Source organism: Trichechus manatus, unplaced genomic scaffold (genome assembly GCF_000243295.1).
Source record: "Trichechus manatus latirostris isolate Lorelei unplaced genomic scaffold, TriManLat1.0 scaffold00161, whole genome shotgun sequence".
In the NCBI taxonomy this organism is placed as follows: Eukaryota; Metazoa; Chordata; class Mammalia; order Sirenia; family Trichechidae; genus Trichechus; species Trichechus manatus.
The window spans coordinates 258511-274716 of record NW_004444097.1 but is presented as its reverse complement, the minus strand read 5'-3'; the positions used below and the strand labels follow the sequence as shown (position 1 = coordinate 274716).

The 16206-nt window shown below is 43.3% G+C and overlaps 1 protein-coding gene across 1 annotated transcript in view; it reads right to left on the bottom strand.

Annotated features, from left to right (window-relative positions):
- Positions 1–353: 353 nt before the first annotated feature.
- Positions 354–16206, bottom strand: part of SQOR (sulfide quinone oxidoreductase) — a 49936-nt gene continuing 34083 nt past the window's right edge. Inside the window, exons 5-10 of the mRNA XM_004386283.3 lie at positions 14281–14475; positions 11730–11939; positions 7846–8029; positions 2648–2715; positions 2165–2343; positions 354–669 (exon numbers count right to left, since the gene is read on the bottom strand). Of these exons, the coding sequence (XP_004386340.1) occupies positions 612–669; positions 2165–2343; positions 2648–2715; positions 7846–8029; positions 11730–11939; positions 14281–14475 (894 nt within the window). The 3' untranslated portion in view covers positions 354–611. The remainder of the gene's footprint in view (positions 670–2164; positions 2344–2647; positions 2716–7845; positions 8030–11729; positions 11940–14280; positions 14476–16206) is intronic.

Genomic DNA, 16206 nt, shown 5'->3' with positions numbered 1-16206 from the left:
TAGAGCGTTTAGTAAATTCCCCAAGTGTTATAACTTTTAATGCCTATAGTCAAGGTAACATTTTCTCATAGAATCTCAATCAACAACAAACTTTTTTTTTTACTGTTGTAATTAAATGAAGTTTACATTTCAAGTTAGTCTCCCATACCGAAATTTTTTTTTACATACATTGTTATGAGACCCCAACGGCTTACCCCATTCTGCAACAGCACACTCCTCCCCTCCGCCCCTGATTCCCCATGAACATTCAACCAGCTCCTAACTCTCTCTGCCTTCCCATCTCACCTCTGGACAGAAGCCACCCCTTTGATCTCTTGTATCTACTTGACTAAGAGGCACATTCTTCACAAGTATCACTTTAGCAACAACAAAATTTTATTGAGAAAATGGAAGTCTGCCCTTTCATTTGAATGTTTTCAAAGAATCAAGCCCATCCTGGGCAGCCCATGTGACAGCTGTTTAGAGACACTGATAATGGAGCCATTTAGTCACCATCTTCCAGAGTAAACTCTTACAGGGCTAGGTTCCGAGTCCTTGGTGCTACTCTTGGTCAATCGGTGAGTGTGATTTTGGTCCAGATGCCATCCAAGGGGAGCAAGGCTGAGCCGCCCTTAACTCATACCCAGATGGAACAACTTCCGCAGAAAGGCCGGTCCTCCCCAGTACCCCCTGGAAGAAAAGGCACAGAAAAGATATTTGTAGCAAAAGAGAGGGAGCGACTTTCACCAGCAGGATGCTGAAAGGGAAGCCAGGCTGCTCAGAGAACATGCTTAACAGCACATATATCAAGATTTGTCCATGACATAGAGAGATCCCAGGACTAGGAGGATGGCCTGCTGCCAGCTGTAGCTTTGGCAATGACTTGCTGTGTGAGCTGGGCATGCTGACTCAATCCAGCAAACTTGTGTTCAGCCAGCATTACATGCAAACCGCTATCCTCTCTGCTTTCATTTGCTCAATGAGCATAGGTTAGGCTTTCTCAGCCTTGGCCCTGTTGACATTTTGGGCCAGATATTTCTTTGCTGAGGGGCTGTCCTGTGAATTGTAGATGTTTAGCAACAGCCTTGGCCTCTACTCACCAGATACCAGTGGTACTACCCACCCCAGTTGTGTCAACCAAAAATATCTCTAAACCATTGTTGTCAAGTTGAGTTCCACTCATAGGGACCCTACAAGACAGAGTAGAACTACACCATAGGGTTTCCAAGGAGCGGCTGGCGAATTCGAACTGCCGACCTTTTGGTTATCAGGCAAGCTCTTAACCACCATGCCACTATCACCAAATGTCCCCTGGGAGGCAAAATCACCCCTCGTTGAGAACCTGTGATGTAGGTATCCCAACCTGCCTGTCTCATGGGAGTTTGGGAAAGTCAAGTGAGATTGTCATTTTTTCAGAATGAAGAAGAGGAATTAATTTAAAATGTTTATTATTCTTTATTGAATGCCTACTGTGTCCTTGTCTCTTTACATGCTAACTCATTTAATCCCCACAATAATCCTACAAGGTAGGTGAGGTTACTTTCATTTTGCAGATAAAAAACTGAAACACAGAGAATTTAAGGAATTAGCCTAAGAGTAAATGGCAGAGGCATGACAAAAACACAGGTCTACCTGACTCCAAAGTCTATGTTCTTAATCACTATACTTTCTGTTTCCTACAGTGTAATAAAAACAAAAACAAGGTAACAGATAAGAAAATATTGACATGTGAAAACTGATTATGTGTGTGATCATAATTCTTATTTCTTGTTATTTATTAACTAAATAAAATAATTGCTATTTATTAATTATTATTACTTTATTATTTACCCAGAAGCAAAGAGGGCCAGAGCATGACAGATAATAGACTTGGGTCACTGCTGATAATGAAGAAAAGAGGCTGCATCCCCCGATGTGGTAGACATGCTACAACTCCCCTTCCCTCACCCAGGCCAGCCCTCTTTCCCACTGAGCCTGGCTGAAGCTTTGGAATCCTTTACAGCCTGCCATCACTAACCCATGAGAAATGGCACAGCAAGGTGGATCCCATTAGCCAGTCCTGCTTTAGGTGGAGATTTCTGCTGAACTGAAGGCTTCCTTGAAACGATCGCAGTGCACAAGTTGGTGCAATATGCTAGAACGTATGTCCTCAGGGCTACGCGTCTACACCAGGTCATGCGCTTACCTGAGCATCATATTCCAATAGAGGAAAGGCATAAAGTCGGCCTTCATGAGGTACATGGAAAGGCGCTCTTTGCTCTGGTCAAAAGGGAATGTTTCCAGTGGCTGGCCATTGTAGTCAAACTCCGCAAGAATCACACGGTTGTAGCCAGTCACCAGTGGGCAAGATGTGTAGCCATCATACTAAAATTAAAAATGAGTCTGAGTTGGAAAATGTGCTTCTTTCATACTATCATACAGACACTCTAAAATCTATTATTTGCTCTGAGTGGTTCCAGTTTTTCCTTTTCTTTTTCTTTTTGTATATTCTAATTTTTGTACAGTGAAATAGATAAATTATATATCAAAAAATAGTGATAAAGGCAAAAGTTGACGTGTCCATATTAGAGAAACTAAGTAAGAAAGTGGCAAAATCATGGGGAAATGCTATTTGCATACAGAATGGAAGATTATAATTGAGACAATGATCCTTGCAAGTCATACATACCTTCTTCACTGGTGTTTGATTCTTCATGATCAGAGATATTGTTCTATCAAGTATTCCTGACTGCGCAGCTTTAAGAGAAATGGAAAAGTCAGAAAAATCCAAGCATGGAAATTAACTTGCAAATAATTTTAATGTGAACAGGTTAAGAAGATTCCATTCCCCCGTCCCTCGTCCCTCTAGATTGTAACTAGAACACAACTCTTCTTACTACTTGAAGTTCTGACCACCAGAGGGGGCACTTCAGCTCATCAGGTTCAAAAAGCTCATGTCACGCAACATTCCTCTGTGGATTTGAACCTAAAGAACCAGCTCTCTCCAACAGGAGGGCTGGCAATTTCAAACAAGAATTTTAAAGACGAGTGGTCCTACCCTAACCCCAGTCCCCTTCCTCCTGGAGGTCAGTCAGTGGTCAGTGTGCCCAGTTTTCTCTGGCCATGCAGAATGTCCCTGTGTCCCTGTTCACAGACAGCCTAGATTGGTAGCCCCAGTAGATCTAATCAGGCAAAATACTTAGCTTCCTTCTTTAATGGACTTCCCTGACCAAGGCTGGACCAAATAAATATAAATATATAGATAGATATATATAGGTAAATATTTATAGATAGATAAATTGATAGATATTATATATATGTGTATATATATACACACTATATACCGAGCCCTGGTGGCGCAGTGGTTAAGAGCTCAGCTACTAACCAAAAGGTCAGCAGTTTGAATCCACCAGCCCCTCCTTGGAAACCCCATGGGGCAGTTCTACTCTGTCCTATATGGGTCGCTATGAGTTGGAATCAACACAATGGCAACAAGTTTGTTTGGTTTTGGTATATACATGTACATACATATACACATATATATATACATGCATATAAATATAATTTTTATGGCAAGAGTGGGGGAGACTGTCCCTTTTATTACAAAAAATTTAAAACCTAATATAATGAACCCTGTCCTTCAGCCCTGTCTCATGCATTCCACCATCCACACCCCTTGTACTTTCTGGAGTGTGTTTAGAGCAGACATCATTCCATCTCACCCACAAACATTCCTCAGTGTGTCTCCGGTAGATGAGGAATTATCTAACACAAAAGCATTATCACACCCAAAAATATTAACAATAATTCTTTAATATCATCTAATCCCAGCCCGTGCGCAATTCTGACTGACTAAAACAAGCAGCTTGGGTCTTAGGGTGGAAGAATGGATTTACTTTTGAAGAAAGATGAGTTACCTTTGCATTGTAAAATGCTCATTAAAGTGGTTATTTTTAATCCCCCATATCAGGGGTTAGCAAACTTTTCTGTAAAGAGCCAGATAAATATTTTAGGCTTTGTGGGCAATATCAGAGATATTCTATAACAAGAGAGAATATACATGTCCACAAAAATGTTACTGACATTATTCAAAAGATAATAATAATTTATTACACTTCTTAAAATACAGGTCAACTACCGAGAAGAATGGAATTATTTTTCTTAGGATAACATTTCGTTTAATGGGGTTCAGAGTTCGTGCTCTGTGTCATTGAATCGATTGTCAAAGTTCATCTGTAGAACCCTTCTTAGCGGGCTGTATGAAAACAAGCAGCAAAGGTTGCATTTGGCTGACAGGCTATAGTTTGCTGACACTGCCCCCAAATCAAAAGAGCAATCAATTTTTTTCTGGAATGAAGGGGTTCAAAAAAATAAAGAGTAAACAACTCTTCTGTAAAAATATTAAATAGCTGCCTTCATTGTGGGCAAAGCAGTATCTCTGTTTTTCCGAAACTTTGTTCCTCTTCGGGAACTTACAGGGCTTGGGATCTGTATTGGGAGACCTGAAGAGGCCCCTGAAACAGGGTGTCAAGGTCAGGGAAAGCAGAGAGCAGCCTGACGAGGGTGGACCTTGACAGCAATCACACTCAACGTCCAGATTTAAGGCATGTGTGTGGAGGTGTGCCTGAGTTGTTTTTCCCGGCATTACAGTCCCCTTCTGTTATGCCCTGAGTCTCCTTGGTACAAATGATTAAGCATTTGGCTGCTAACCTAAAGGTTGAAGGGTTTAAGTCCACCCAGAGGCACCTTAGAAGAAATGCCTGGCGATCTACTTTTGAAAAATCAGCCATTGGAAACCTTATGGAACACAGCTCTAATCTGATACACATGGGGTCGCCAGAAATCAAAGCCAACTCAGTGAAAACTGGTTGTTTTGTTTTTCTGTTATGCCCAAGCCTTCAGTTAACTTTTGTTAAACGTCACATCCTGGTCTTGACTGTGCTACTGTCAATTAAGGGAGAATCCTCGGGCAAAGCGAAGCAGAGGAAGAAGCATGTGGCCCAAGAAAGCCAGATTCAGTGTGGCAAGATGAAGTCTCACTCACAATAGCATAGTGGTCTGGAGTGAGGTAAGACAACTGGCGGGGTGCCAGGTAAACCCAAGGACAGATTTGGGGAACAAGTATAAGCAGTTCCTGGGGATACTTAGAGGACTGGGAAGTGAGGAGAGGGTGAGAAATGAGACTTCTTGCAGATCCACTGGGGGAGGGCTAGGACTTGTTATGTAGACATGAAAGAAAAGAGCATGTGAAGAAGCGAATTCACTCACTACTGTTGGAAATCCAATGGGTTGGAAACAACCCAAGTACAAATTCAAAGTGCACTTGTTAAATGAGTTTTGGAACAACCATACAATAGAATACAGATTGTAAAAAGCAAGGTGTGGACGCTCTCTATGTCCTGAGATACATTAAGTGAAAAATGCAACAGGCAGAAGAGCGTGCATAGTCTGCTACATTCTGTATAAAAAGGGAGACAATAGGAACTTTTTCTTCTTTGCTGGTATTTGGAAAAAGAAACTCTGCAAAGTTAAAAAAGAAATAAAAGTGATGAGTAATGCAGACACTGAGCAGATGGAAGGCAGGGCTGGGAGCAAGGCTTTTTCCCTTGTAACTTTTTGTCTAATCATATTTAATATCTAATCATATTTAATATTATCTATTCAAAACATTGAATTAAATGTTTGTTTGGGTTTTTTGTTTTGCCTTGTTTTGTTTTTTTAAGTAGGCTAAAGGTGAGGTAACCTGGGCCTCACATACATCACAGGCATTTTCACCACGTAAATTCAGCAGGTTTACATTGGTTGAAATGTAAAAGTATTCAAAGTACAGCCCCACACACAACCTATAAATTACAAACAGAAAAGGCTTTTTACAAAGGAGTGAACCAGTGGCCACCCCACCCCTCTTGACCCGGTGATGAAATTTAGCTTCACCAATAACGGGTCAAACTTAAGTCAACCTGAAGGTTGAAAATTTAGAGGGTTAATATGTTGTGGGGTTGTTAACCAATGTCATAAAACAACCTGTGTACTACTGTTTCATGAGAAACTATTTGTTATGTAAGCCTTCACCTGAAGTACAATAAAATAAAATAAATAAATAAAAAATAAAAAAATAAAAACTTAAGTCAACCTGTCCTGAGGTGATGCACTGAGAGGTGCCAGCATCACCTAGGAGACCCTTGCCAAAACATACAACCTGACCTCCAACCTGAGCAAACAACTATTGCTGTTGTTAGGTGCCATCAAGTCAATTCTGACTTATAGCAACCCCAGGTGACAGGGTAGAACTGTCCCATAGGATTTCCTAGCCTGTAGTCTTTATGGAAGCAGATCACCATGTCTTTTCTCCCAAGGAGCTGCTGGGTAGGTTCAAACCACCAACCTTTGAGTTAGCAGCCAAACACTTAACTATTGCACCGCCAGGGCCCCTTGAACAAACAACTAGACCACTCCAAATTGCAGGATATCCTGCAAGATACTGGCCCGCATCCTTCAAAAATGCCAATGTCATGAAAGTAAAAAAAGATCCAATGTCAGGAGGGCTGTTCTAGATTAAAGGAGACCAAAGAAATGTGACCACCTTGATTGGATCCTTGATTTAATAGAAGGAAGGCTATAAAAGGCATTTTTAGGAAAACTGGAGAAATTCAAACTGAATTGTATATGACATGATTTTATCATACAATGTTCAGTTTCAATTTCTTGATAATGGTCTTGTGTCATTTTTCTCAGGAGATAAAGGTTGAAGTATTTAAGGGTAAAGTATCACAATGTCTAAACTTTCTTTCAAATGACTCGGCAAAAAAAGTCCATACGTAAATTAAGTGATGAAGCAAATGTCACAAAATATTAATAACTGGTTAATACCTGAAGGGCATATGGGTATTGGAGACCCGTGTTGGCACAAATGGTTAAGTGCTGCACTACTAAGGCCTGGCAGTCGACTTCCGAAAGGTCACAGCCTTGAAAACCCTATGGAGCCGCTCTACTCTGCACACATGGGTCATCGTGAGTCAGAACTAACTCAACAGCAACTAACAACAACAATCTGGGTATTCATTGTTCTTTCAAATTTTGCTTATGTTTGAGGTCTTCTGTTGAGGGGAATTACTATTAACAATGAAAAAGACATTCAGTGGGTTTTCTAGAAAGTCCTTCTTACGTTAAAATAGTGAAAGTAACACATCACGCTCCGCCTGTGTGGAGTCCACACAAAACCCATCAGCAGGGAGGCCCATGTTTTACAGCATCCGGAGGAGACAGTTCCTGTCTGTAGAACACACAATCTAAAAGACAATTCTCCCCATCACTGCTAGCGCAGAACAGCGAGCTTAAGGACTTAGTTTTTCAGACTGAGGCCTTAATCATGTACCAATCAGGGCACGCTCTGCTGTATTTGTCTTAACAGAACAATTTTCTGGTCCACAAGCTTTCATTGACTTGCATGTGTTTCTGGGAAAATAAATGATTCCTTAGCTTTACAGTGGTTCAAGCAGAAGAAAAACAGCCAACCTGCCTGGCATCAGAGGGAAGAATGCCGGAGATATGAGCATGGCAGTATGAGAAGTAGCAGAATTCCAGAGAGCTGGAAAAGTGATGCCCTCTGTCTAATGCCCTTCCCCTGAAAACAACCCCTCTGACCTAGAAAAGGCAGATAAGCTCATGCTACTCTGGGGAACAGCACTGAAACGATACTTTCTTCTCTTCACAACACTAGGTTCATTGACAGTTTGCTTCTGTGTCAGGGAGGTCAAACTCATTTTTAGAGCAAACAAGTTTCCTCATTATTAATGGAACGCTGTTGGTGCCAAACTTCTGTTCTTGTGACAGTGTCTTGGGGTGACATCATTTTGAGAAGGGGAGAAATGTAGCTCTTTGTCTTACCCACTGCGGCAGCGGTCTTTGATGTAGGAAGGTTGGTGCAGTCCCCAATCGCAAACACATTAGGGTATCTCTTGTGCTGCAGAGTTTCTTTGTTCACATCCACCCAGCCAGCAGCATCAGCCACAGGACTCGTCTTAATGACATCTGGCGGGCCCATCGGTGGTGTGACGTGGAGCATTTCATACTACACAAAAGGAGAACATCCAAATGTGTGGGTTTTCAGTGTTTCTCCAGCCCTGCAAGTTCTCCGCCATCTTTCTTACCCTGTACTCTGTATTATGACTGCATGGAGCATTATACAGATTAGTGCTTATACTGATCCACACCCTCTCAGAGATCTCACATACTCCCAGGGAGTCTGATGGTAAAATAAGTAGCCACTCTTTTGGTTGGCATAGTCTCCCCATACAGAGTCCAGGGGATCCCTTCAGCAGTAGGCAAAGGGGATCCAAGAAACTGGGGTGAACCTCACTAATTGTCATGGTTTGAATTATCTCCGCCAAAAAATGTGTATATCAGTTTGGCTGGGCCATGATTCCTGGTACTGTGTGATTTTCCTATATGTTGTAAATCCTGCCTCTATGATGTTAATGAGGGAGGATGGGTGGCAGTTCTGTAAGTAAGGCAGGACTGGAGCTACAAGACTGGATTGTGTCCTGAGGCAATCTCTTGATATATAAAAGACAGAAGTGAGCAGTGAGAGAGGGGAACCTCATACCATCAAGAAAGCAGTGCCTGGAGCAGAGCGCGTCCTTTGGACCAGGGTCCCTGCGCAGAGAAGCTCCTAGTCCGGGGCCACACCGAAGTGAAGAAGGCCGAGAGAGAAAAAGCCTTCGCCTGGAGCTGACGCCCTGAATTTGGACTTTTAGCCTACTTTAACTGTGAGGAAATAAATTTCTCTTTGTTAAAGCCATCCACTTGTGGTATTTCTGTTGTAGCAGCACTAGATGACTAAGACACTAATGTTCAGAAAGAATCCATTGCTATTTCTATTATTACTATAATGAAGGTATGGTATATTGCAGTTGTTCTCTTTTTGACCCTCAGCTGTAGACTTGTAAAGTCTGGTACTTCAGTTTTATTCCGAAAAAAGGTCATCAGAGTTCCTAAAACTTGTAAAGGCCACATTAGGAGCTAGTAAATAAACATCATTCCCAAATAGGGGTCATCTCACAAGACACAAAGGGAACAGTCAAAACACCCATTTAAAATGAAATAAGAGGTGTTAAGAATATTGACTAGCACTTTGGAGGAGGAGGGAGAGATCTGATTTGGTAAAGGGTTTACTGAGCAGTGCAGGGCACAGTGATGGATTTTTTTTCCCCCCCAAAAAAAACTGTATCGGGGTTACCCTTGGCAATAGTGCATTGACCCATCTTGATTGCTTCTGGTGGCTCGTTTAGCTTTTTTGTTTGTTTATGTAATCTTCTACTTTTTGTAGCTCATCCTTTTTATTCTCTTTAAGAGGTTAAAAATTTGGCTTTAAAGAACTATATCTAGCAATTTCAATTTGCTGGTGGTCCACTTTAGAACAAATTGATTCAAATGTTCTAGTAACATTTCATTAGCATGAAAAAGCTTTGGCATCTTAAGACAATTCTAGCCTGTGACAGTCCATAGCTGCTGTGCAAAATCTGTTGCCATCAAATCTATTCCAGCTCATAGTGACCCTACAGGACAGAGTAGAACTGCCCCATAGGGTGTCCAAGGAGTGGCTGGTAGATTCAAACTGCCAGCCTTTGGGTTAGCAGCCAAGCTCTTAACCACTACGCCACCAGGGCTCCCAACAGCTGCTGATTTCCGTAATAAGGTGGTCCATGCCTTTATTCAGGCTCAGCAGCAATCGCTGAAGAAAGGGGGAATTAGGAAGATGACTTGTATTTTTTCTAACTCTCAGATTATATAATTATAAGCTTAAGTAACCTTAAGGCAGTAAACATATGTTATGGATTGATTTGTGTCCAAATTGATTGGTGTCCACCACCCAAGAACACCTGGGGCTACCAGAAGCTAGAAGAGATGAGGATCTTCCCCTTTTCTTCAGAGAGAGCATGGTCCTGTTGACACCCTGAATTTGGACTTTTAGGCTCAGAACTAGGAGAGAATAAGTTTCTCTTGTTTTAAGCTACATAGTTGGTATATGTTGAAACTAACACAGTGTGTCTGCCAGATAATGAGTGAATGGCCAACAACCATTCTCCACCAGATGGTTAAGGCTCACCAGGTGATTAAGGCCACATCTGCATTTCTGTAGTCAACTCGAGCTACTTTTATGAACTGAGGACTAAATCTTATGAGAGTCATCATTATCTGCTGGAGTTAATGTGCTTGAATTTCCCAGGTACACACAGATTTCATACTTCTTTTCTAGAAGGAAAGTCCAAATATTTTTACAGAATCATCATAAAGGTACGGAGTTTTACTCGAGCTAAAGTCCTACTCAAAAGAAATACTAGGACCTGCTTTATGGGTTTATTAAAAATTTACATGGTAGTTAATTTTATGGATTGATTAAAAATTAACACTGTAGTTGTAGCTTCTTCTCTATCCATTAAAACGAAAACTTTAGTCTTCAATACACTTTATTTAAGAAAGGAAAGATATGTGCAATACACTTTAGAAAAAGCTTGAGTTAAAAAGCTTAAAATTTGAAGTTTTGATGTTTAAAAGATTAATCTTGGTTCACTTCAAAATTCCTTTTTATGGAACCCTTCATTCTTCTAAAAATGCTGAATGAATAAAATGTGATCATGCAATACCTTCTCATTTTGCTAACAGCACTTGGCAGAATAATATAAACAAATGATTCCTCCACGCACGCTTCTTCAGATGCTTTTACATCTTTTTCTTAATCCTCATCACACATGAACAAGGACAAAAGTATATTTCCACTCACAGAAGAGACAGCTGAGACACAAGAAGGCCAAGCCCATACAGCAAAGGCTAGATCTTTCAAAGAGTGTTAGCTCTACCAGCTCTTTCAAGAAAGATTTTTAAGTGCTTGCTTTTATGCACACGTGAAAGATGTTGAAAGACAGCACATTCAGCAGGTGATAAGATTTCCCTGTCAATTCCTGAACTACTCCCAGGGTTGCTTCCTGCTCATTAGCAGAGCTGTCTCTCGCAAGCCACAAACTGAGACAATCACCAGATCGTGCATTTAAGGAAGCCCTTCCTGAACTCTGGAGTCCTGGGTATTGCAAATAGTTAACAAGTTCAGCTACTAACCAAAAAGGTGGAAGTTCAAGTCCACTCAGAGGCACCTTGAAAGCAAGGCCTAGTGATCTACTTTCCAAAGTCAGCCATTGAAGACCCATGAGTTGGAACTCACTCAATGGCTCCTGAACTCCAGATGATAACTGAAGTTGTGGGATATTTTTGGCTGCTTCAAGCGACTTGGTGCCAGGAAAAGCAGTGACGAAGGGATGGGACAAAAATTACTCAGCACCAGTAGATAAGCCCTCATCTCCTTCCATAGGTCCAACTTCTTGCTTCCTTCTCTTTCCCACCCATTTTGGTCCCCCTTCTCACACTATCAGGAGCCCTGGTGGCACAGCAGTTAAGCACTCAGCTGCTAATTAAAAGGTTGGTGATCAGAACCCATCAGCCGCACCACAGGAGAAAGATGAGGCAGTCTGCTTCTGTAAAGATTACAGCCTTGGAAACCCTATGGGGCAGTCCTACTCTGTCCTACAGGGTTGCTGTGAGTCAGAATCGACACGACAGCAACGGGTTTCTCACCCTGTCACTGGCCTAAGGTGTCATTTTAGCCGGCCTTCCCCAACACACAGTGACGCGGCAGACAGGGAGGTGGGAGCTGCAGGCATCTAGGGCACTGTCCAACACATGACGCCTCGGGCCAACAGCTTAGCCTCGCCACTCACTGAGATCACTTGGGTCTCTCCGGGTTTGCCCAGGTTCTCAAAAACAGCCTCTTGCTTGTCGGCACGGACTTCAATGAGGTTTTGCTTGTAGTTAACAGTGATGTTCCTCTCTTGGATGATCTCCAGCAGGGCATCTGCATACTTCTTCACCCCAAAAATTGCTCCAAGAGAAGTGTTGAAAATGATATTGGCCTTGGGTCGCTTTCCCGTCTGAGAAAAAAGGAAAAAAGAGAAACAACAAACACCAAAGCCATCACTCCAGCCACCTTTTTAAAAACCCAGACGAGGATGAAAACCCTCAGAAGAAACCTTGCCAGCTTTTTTCGTCTCTACCCCAGTGGGTAATGTGTGGGCCAATCCACCACCACCTCCTTATTTTCTGTTAGCAACACAGGAACCAAGTACACGCTTGAGTCTGGGTTGAGGTGGGCACTGTTGAGTTAAAGGCTAGCGGTGAATATCAAGTCCAGGTAAAGGCAGGATAAAGCTGAACTGTTTATTCACACATTCATTGATTCAATGATAAATATTTAACGAGGTTGGCCGGGGGGGCAGTTGTGGTTTAGTGGTAGAATTCTCACCTTCCATGCAGGAGGCCAGGGTTCAATTCCTGGTCAATGCACCTTATATGCAGCCACCACCCACCTGTCAGTGGAGGCTTGCATACTGGTAGGATGCTGAACAGGTTTCAGGGGAGCTTCCAGACTAAGATGGACTAGGAAGAAAGGCCTGGTGACTACTTACAAAAATCAGCCAATGAAAACTCTATGGATCACAAAGGTCTGATCTGCAAGCAATGATGAGGACGGTGCAGGACCAGGAAGCATTTCGTATTGTGCGTGGGGTCACCATGCGTTGGGGGCCAACTTGATGGTAGCTAACAACCAGAGTTGGCCAGGTGCTGTTTCAAGTGCTGAGGGAACAGCAATGAAGCAAAGAGACTTCTTGTCCCCTTGGCTGTTACACTCTAGAATTGTTCACATGTTTCAGAGAGATCAGTATTCCCCTAAGTCCCTAGGGTATTTTGACACCTAAAAAAGAAACTTCCTTTTATGCACAGGTGAAAGCTGTTTGAAGACAGCAAATTCCACAGGTGAAAGACTTCCCTGCCGATTCTTGAACTACACGCAGGGCTGCTTCCTGCTCACAAGCAGGGCTGTCTCTCACTTCCCTCTTGGGAGAAAAGAGCCACAAAAAGAGAATTTCCACAAGGGAAGAAAACAGCTGGTCTCTTACTCTTTTCCATTGTTCAGCTCCCTTTAAAATTTGCTCACCTTGATCTCACCATCTGCAGCCCCTTATGACCGAGAATGAACTTCCTTATAATCAGAAATAATTACTGGAACTATTCCTTAATTCCCATCCCCACGGGGTTGCTGCAAGTTTACACAACTCAGGGGGAAGGCCTTGCCCAGTGCCAGGTACCAAGGACACATTCAACAGCCTTCATCCCCATCTCCCCTCTCCCCCTCTCCATCTCCCGTCTGTCCTTTTACAGAACCACAGGCTGCTTTGAATTCTGCCACTGTTTCAAATCAAACCACCCCTTGGTAAACCAAATGTCACATCGCAGGCAAGGGCAAGGGCACGCGAGCAGCTTCCCTCACAGCCTTGTACCACGTATACTTGAGCTGCAAACACCTATTCTTCCAAGAGGGCCTCCCTGCACTTTCCACTCAGGTCTGACGTTCTACGCTTTGCCTATGATGTTGTCAAAAGGTGTGTATCAAGAGCTAGATAATATTCACAATGTGAACTTGAGTGGGAATAGCTGAAGATATTATTATGTATAAAAATGAACAATTTGCAACTATCCAGTTATCTACCCATATGAGAATATTTAAACAATCTCTAACATATCTCCCCAGTAGACTCTTATACACACATAAAAAATTATGTTACAAAGACTATTTGTTGTTGTTAGGTGCAGTTGAGTCAGTTCCGACTCATAGCAACCCCATGTACAACCGAATGAAACACTGCCCAGTCCTGCGCCATCCTCACAATGGTTGTTATGCTTGAGCCCATTGTTGCAGCCACTGTGTCAATCCATCTCATTGAGGATCTTCCTCTTTTTCTCTGACCCTCTACTTTACCAAGTATGATGTCCTTCTCCAGGGATTGATCCTTCCTGATAACATGTCCAAAGTATGTGAGACGTAGTCTCGCCATCCTTGCTTCTAAGCAGCATTCTGGCTGTACTTCTTCCAAGACAGAGTTGTTGGTTCTACAAAGACTATTTAATAACATGTAATACACCTAAACTGGGATGTATAATATGATTGTAACCATGTTAAAAAAAAAATACATATAAGAAAACAACCAGGACATGTCAAATGGATGACAGCAGCTGTATAAAAGTGATTGGATTATGAGGGACCTCCTCTTCCTTCTTTCTATTTCATAAACTTTCAGTTATATAATTTTATACATATGTAATAAAAACCTAGAAATAACAAGGTGTTGTGTCAGGGATAAAAATGGAATTCTGGCCATCGTGGAATGAGTGCTCTCCGCCACCCTGGTCACTGTGCCCGGAGAAGAAGCATACCTTCCTGAAATAGGCTTCTGACAAATACATGATCTTCTGTGGGGCTCCCGCACACTTCACTGGAGTATTTGGGAAGGTGAATATGGCGTTGCCTTCCTTGAAGTCCTGCAGAGCTTTCCAAGTCTTCTCCACTGTCTTAACTGAATAATTGGACCCTATTTTGGGATGATCAAAACCTTCCGGTAGGCCTTTAATCTGCCACAAAGCACACAAAGAAATTATTTTTAACAAAAGTACAAATGGCCTTATAGTCCTTGTTCTTTGTTATTTCTACAACCTCTCTAGTAGAGCGGTTGTACCTTTATTACCCCCAATACACACAATAATGGAGCAGGCAGGTGGGTGAGGGATCTGTAAGACCCAAACTGTGGCACACGAAGTCAAGGGCCAAACCGTAGAATGGGCTCAGCCCAGGGGAACCTTTCTGCCTAAGCCACTGTGTGTTGGTCTGGCTCAGAGGAAGGAAGAGAGAAAGGCTCAGCTGACCAACCAGGATATGCAGCGGGTGGCGGGAATGAGCGCACTCCCTGCCAACGCCATCTTAAATCAGTTTCGGCCTGCAGCTGGTGGCTACTCTGTGCCAGCATTTCCATAGGCTCAGGGAAGACCTCCATATTACACACCTAACCAACTAGTGCACATGAGGCCTAACCCACGCTGGCAGCAAGGTGGGAAACTCAAGCCTTCCAAGGAATGCCAAGTGCTATTCGCTAGTCTGGGTCTCGTCCAACTCTTCGCTATCTGGCTCCGGCTGGTAATGCCCTGGCCTCTCGTGGCCTCCCTACTACCACTCAGAGAGTCGGTGTTCCCACAGCTGTGCAGAACTTAGCACCTCAGGCTGCTGCTGCTGCTGCTGCTGCTGCTGCTGCTCCTCAAGCTGTGGCACCATATGCCTCCAGCATCTGCAACCCTCATGCTGGGATACAGCCTCTGCAGGCCCCACAGCCTGCAGTCCACGTGCAGGGAAAGGAGCCCCTGACTGCCGCCATGCTGGCCTCCGCACCCCTGCCGGAGCAGAAGCAGATGCTGGGAGAACGATTGTTCCCACTCATCCAAACAATGCATTCAAGCCTCGCTGGAAAGGTTACAGGGATGCTGCTGGAGATGGACAACTCCAAGCTGCTGCATGTGCTGGGGCCTCCCGAGTCTCTCCCCTCCAAGGTGGATGAGGCTGTGGCAGTTCTACAGGCTCGTTGTGACAAGAAAGAAGCTGCCCAGAAGATGGGTGCTGTTGCTGCTGTTACCTCTGAGACAAGGAAAAACTGATTCAAAAGCCAGATAACCCCTCATGGATTTCAGCTCAAGTCTGAAGACTTCCTAGCTTGTCCTATGGACTTCAACATCAAGAACCCAACAGCAAATTTAATACGTTGTTTTGTATCAAAAGGTCAATTATGAAACACCTAGAATGTTTCAGTTATATTCTATGCTAACACTGGGTTTTCACCATACACCTCTGAGGGAAATATTATTAGCCTATAGAACTGATGAGGAAACGGAAGCAGAGCAAAGTTGAGAGACTCTCCCAGAATCTTTCAGAACTGGACACCAAGGCCCCTGACCACCAGCCAAAGCTCCTCCCTCAGGACTGCCACACCTCCTGGTTCCCAAAGCAAAAGCCATCCAAGACATAAACTAACAGCTGATCTCTTACTTCCTTTGTCATTTTTCTCTAGTCTGAAGAAGCCATTGTTAAGGAAAAAGCTGCCATTAAGTGGTAACCAGATTCCTTTTAGGAAGACCTGAGTCATGAAGGGTGGGTTATAAGCCCTCATCCAGTTAGAGCTGCTTCCCTGGGAACTCTGACTCACAGGGAGGAAGGGGGAGAGAGAGGCAGGGGAAAAGGCAGGAAGGGGGAGAGGGAGGAGGAAGGAGAGGGAGGAAGGGGAGAGGGAGGGGGGAGAGGGAGGAGGAAGGAGAGGGAGG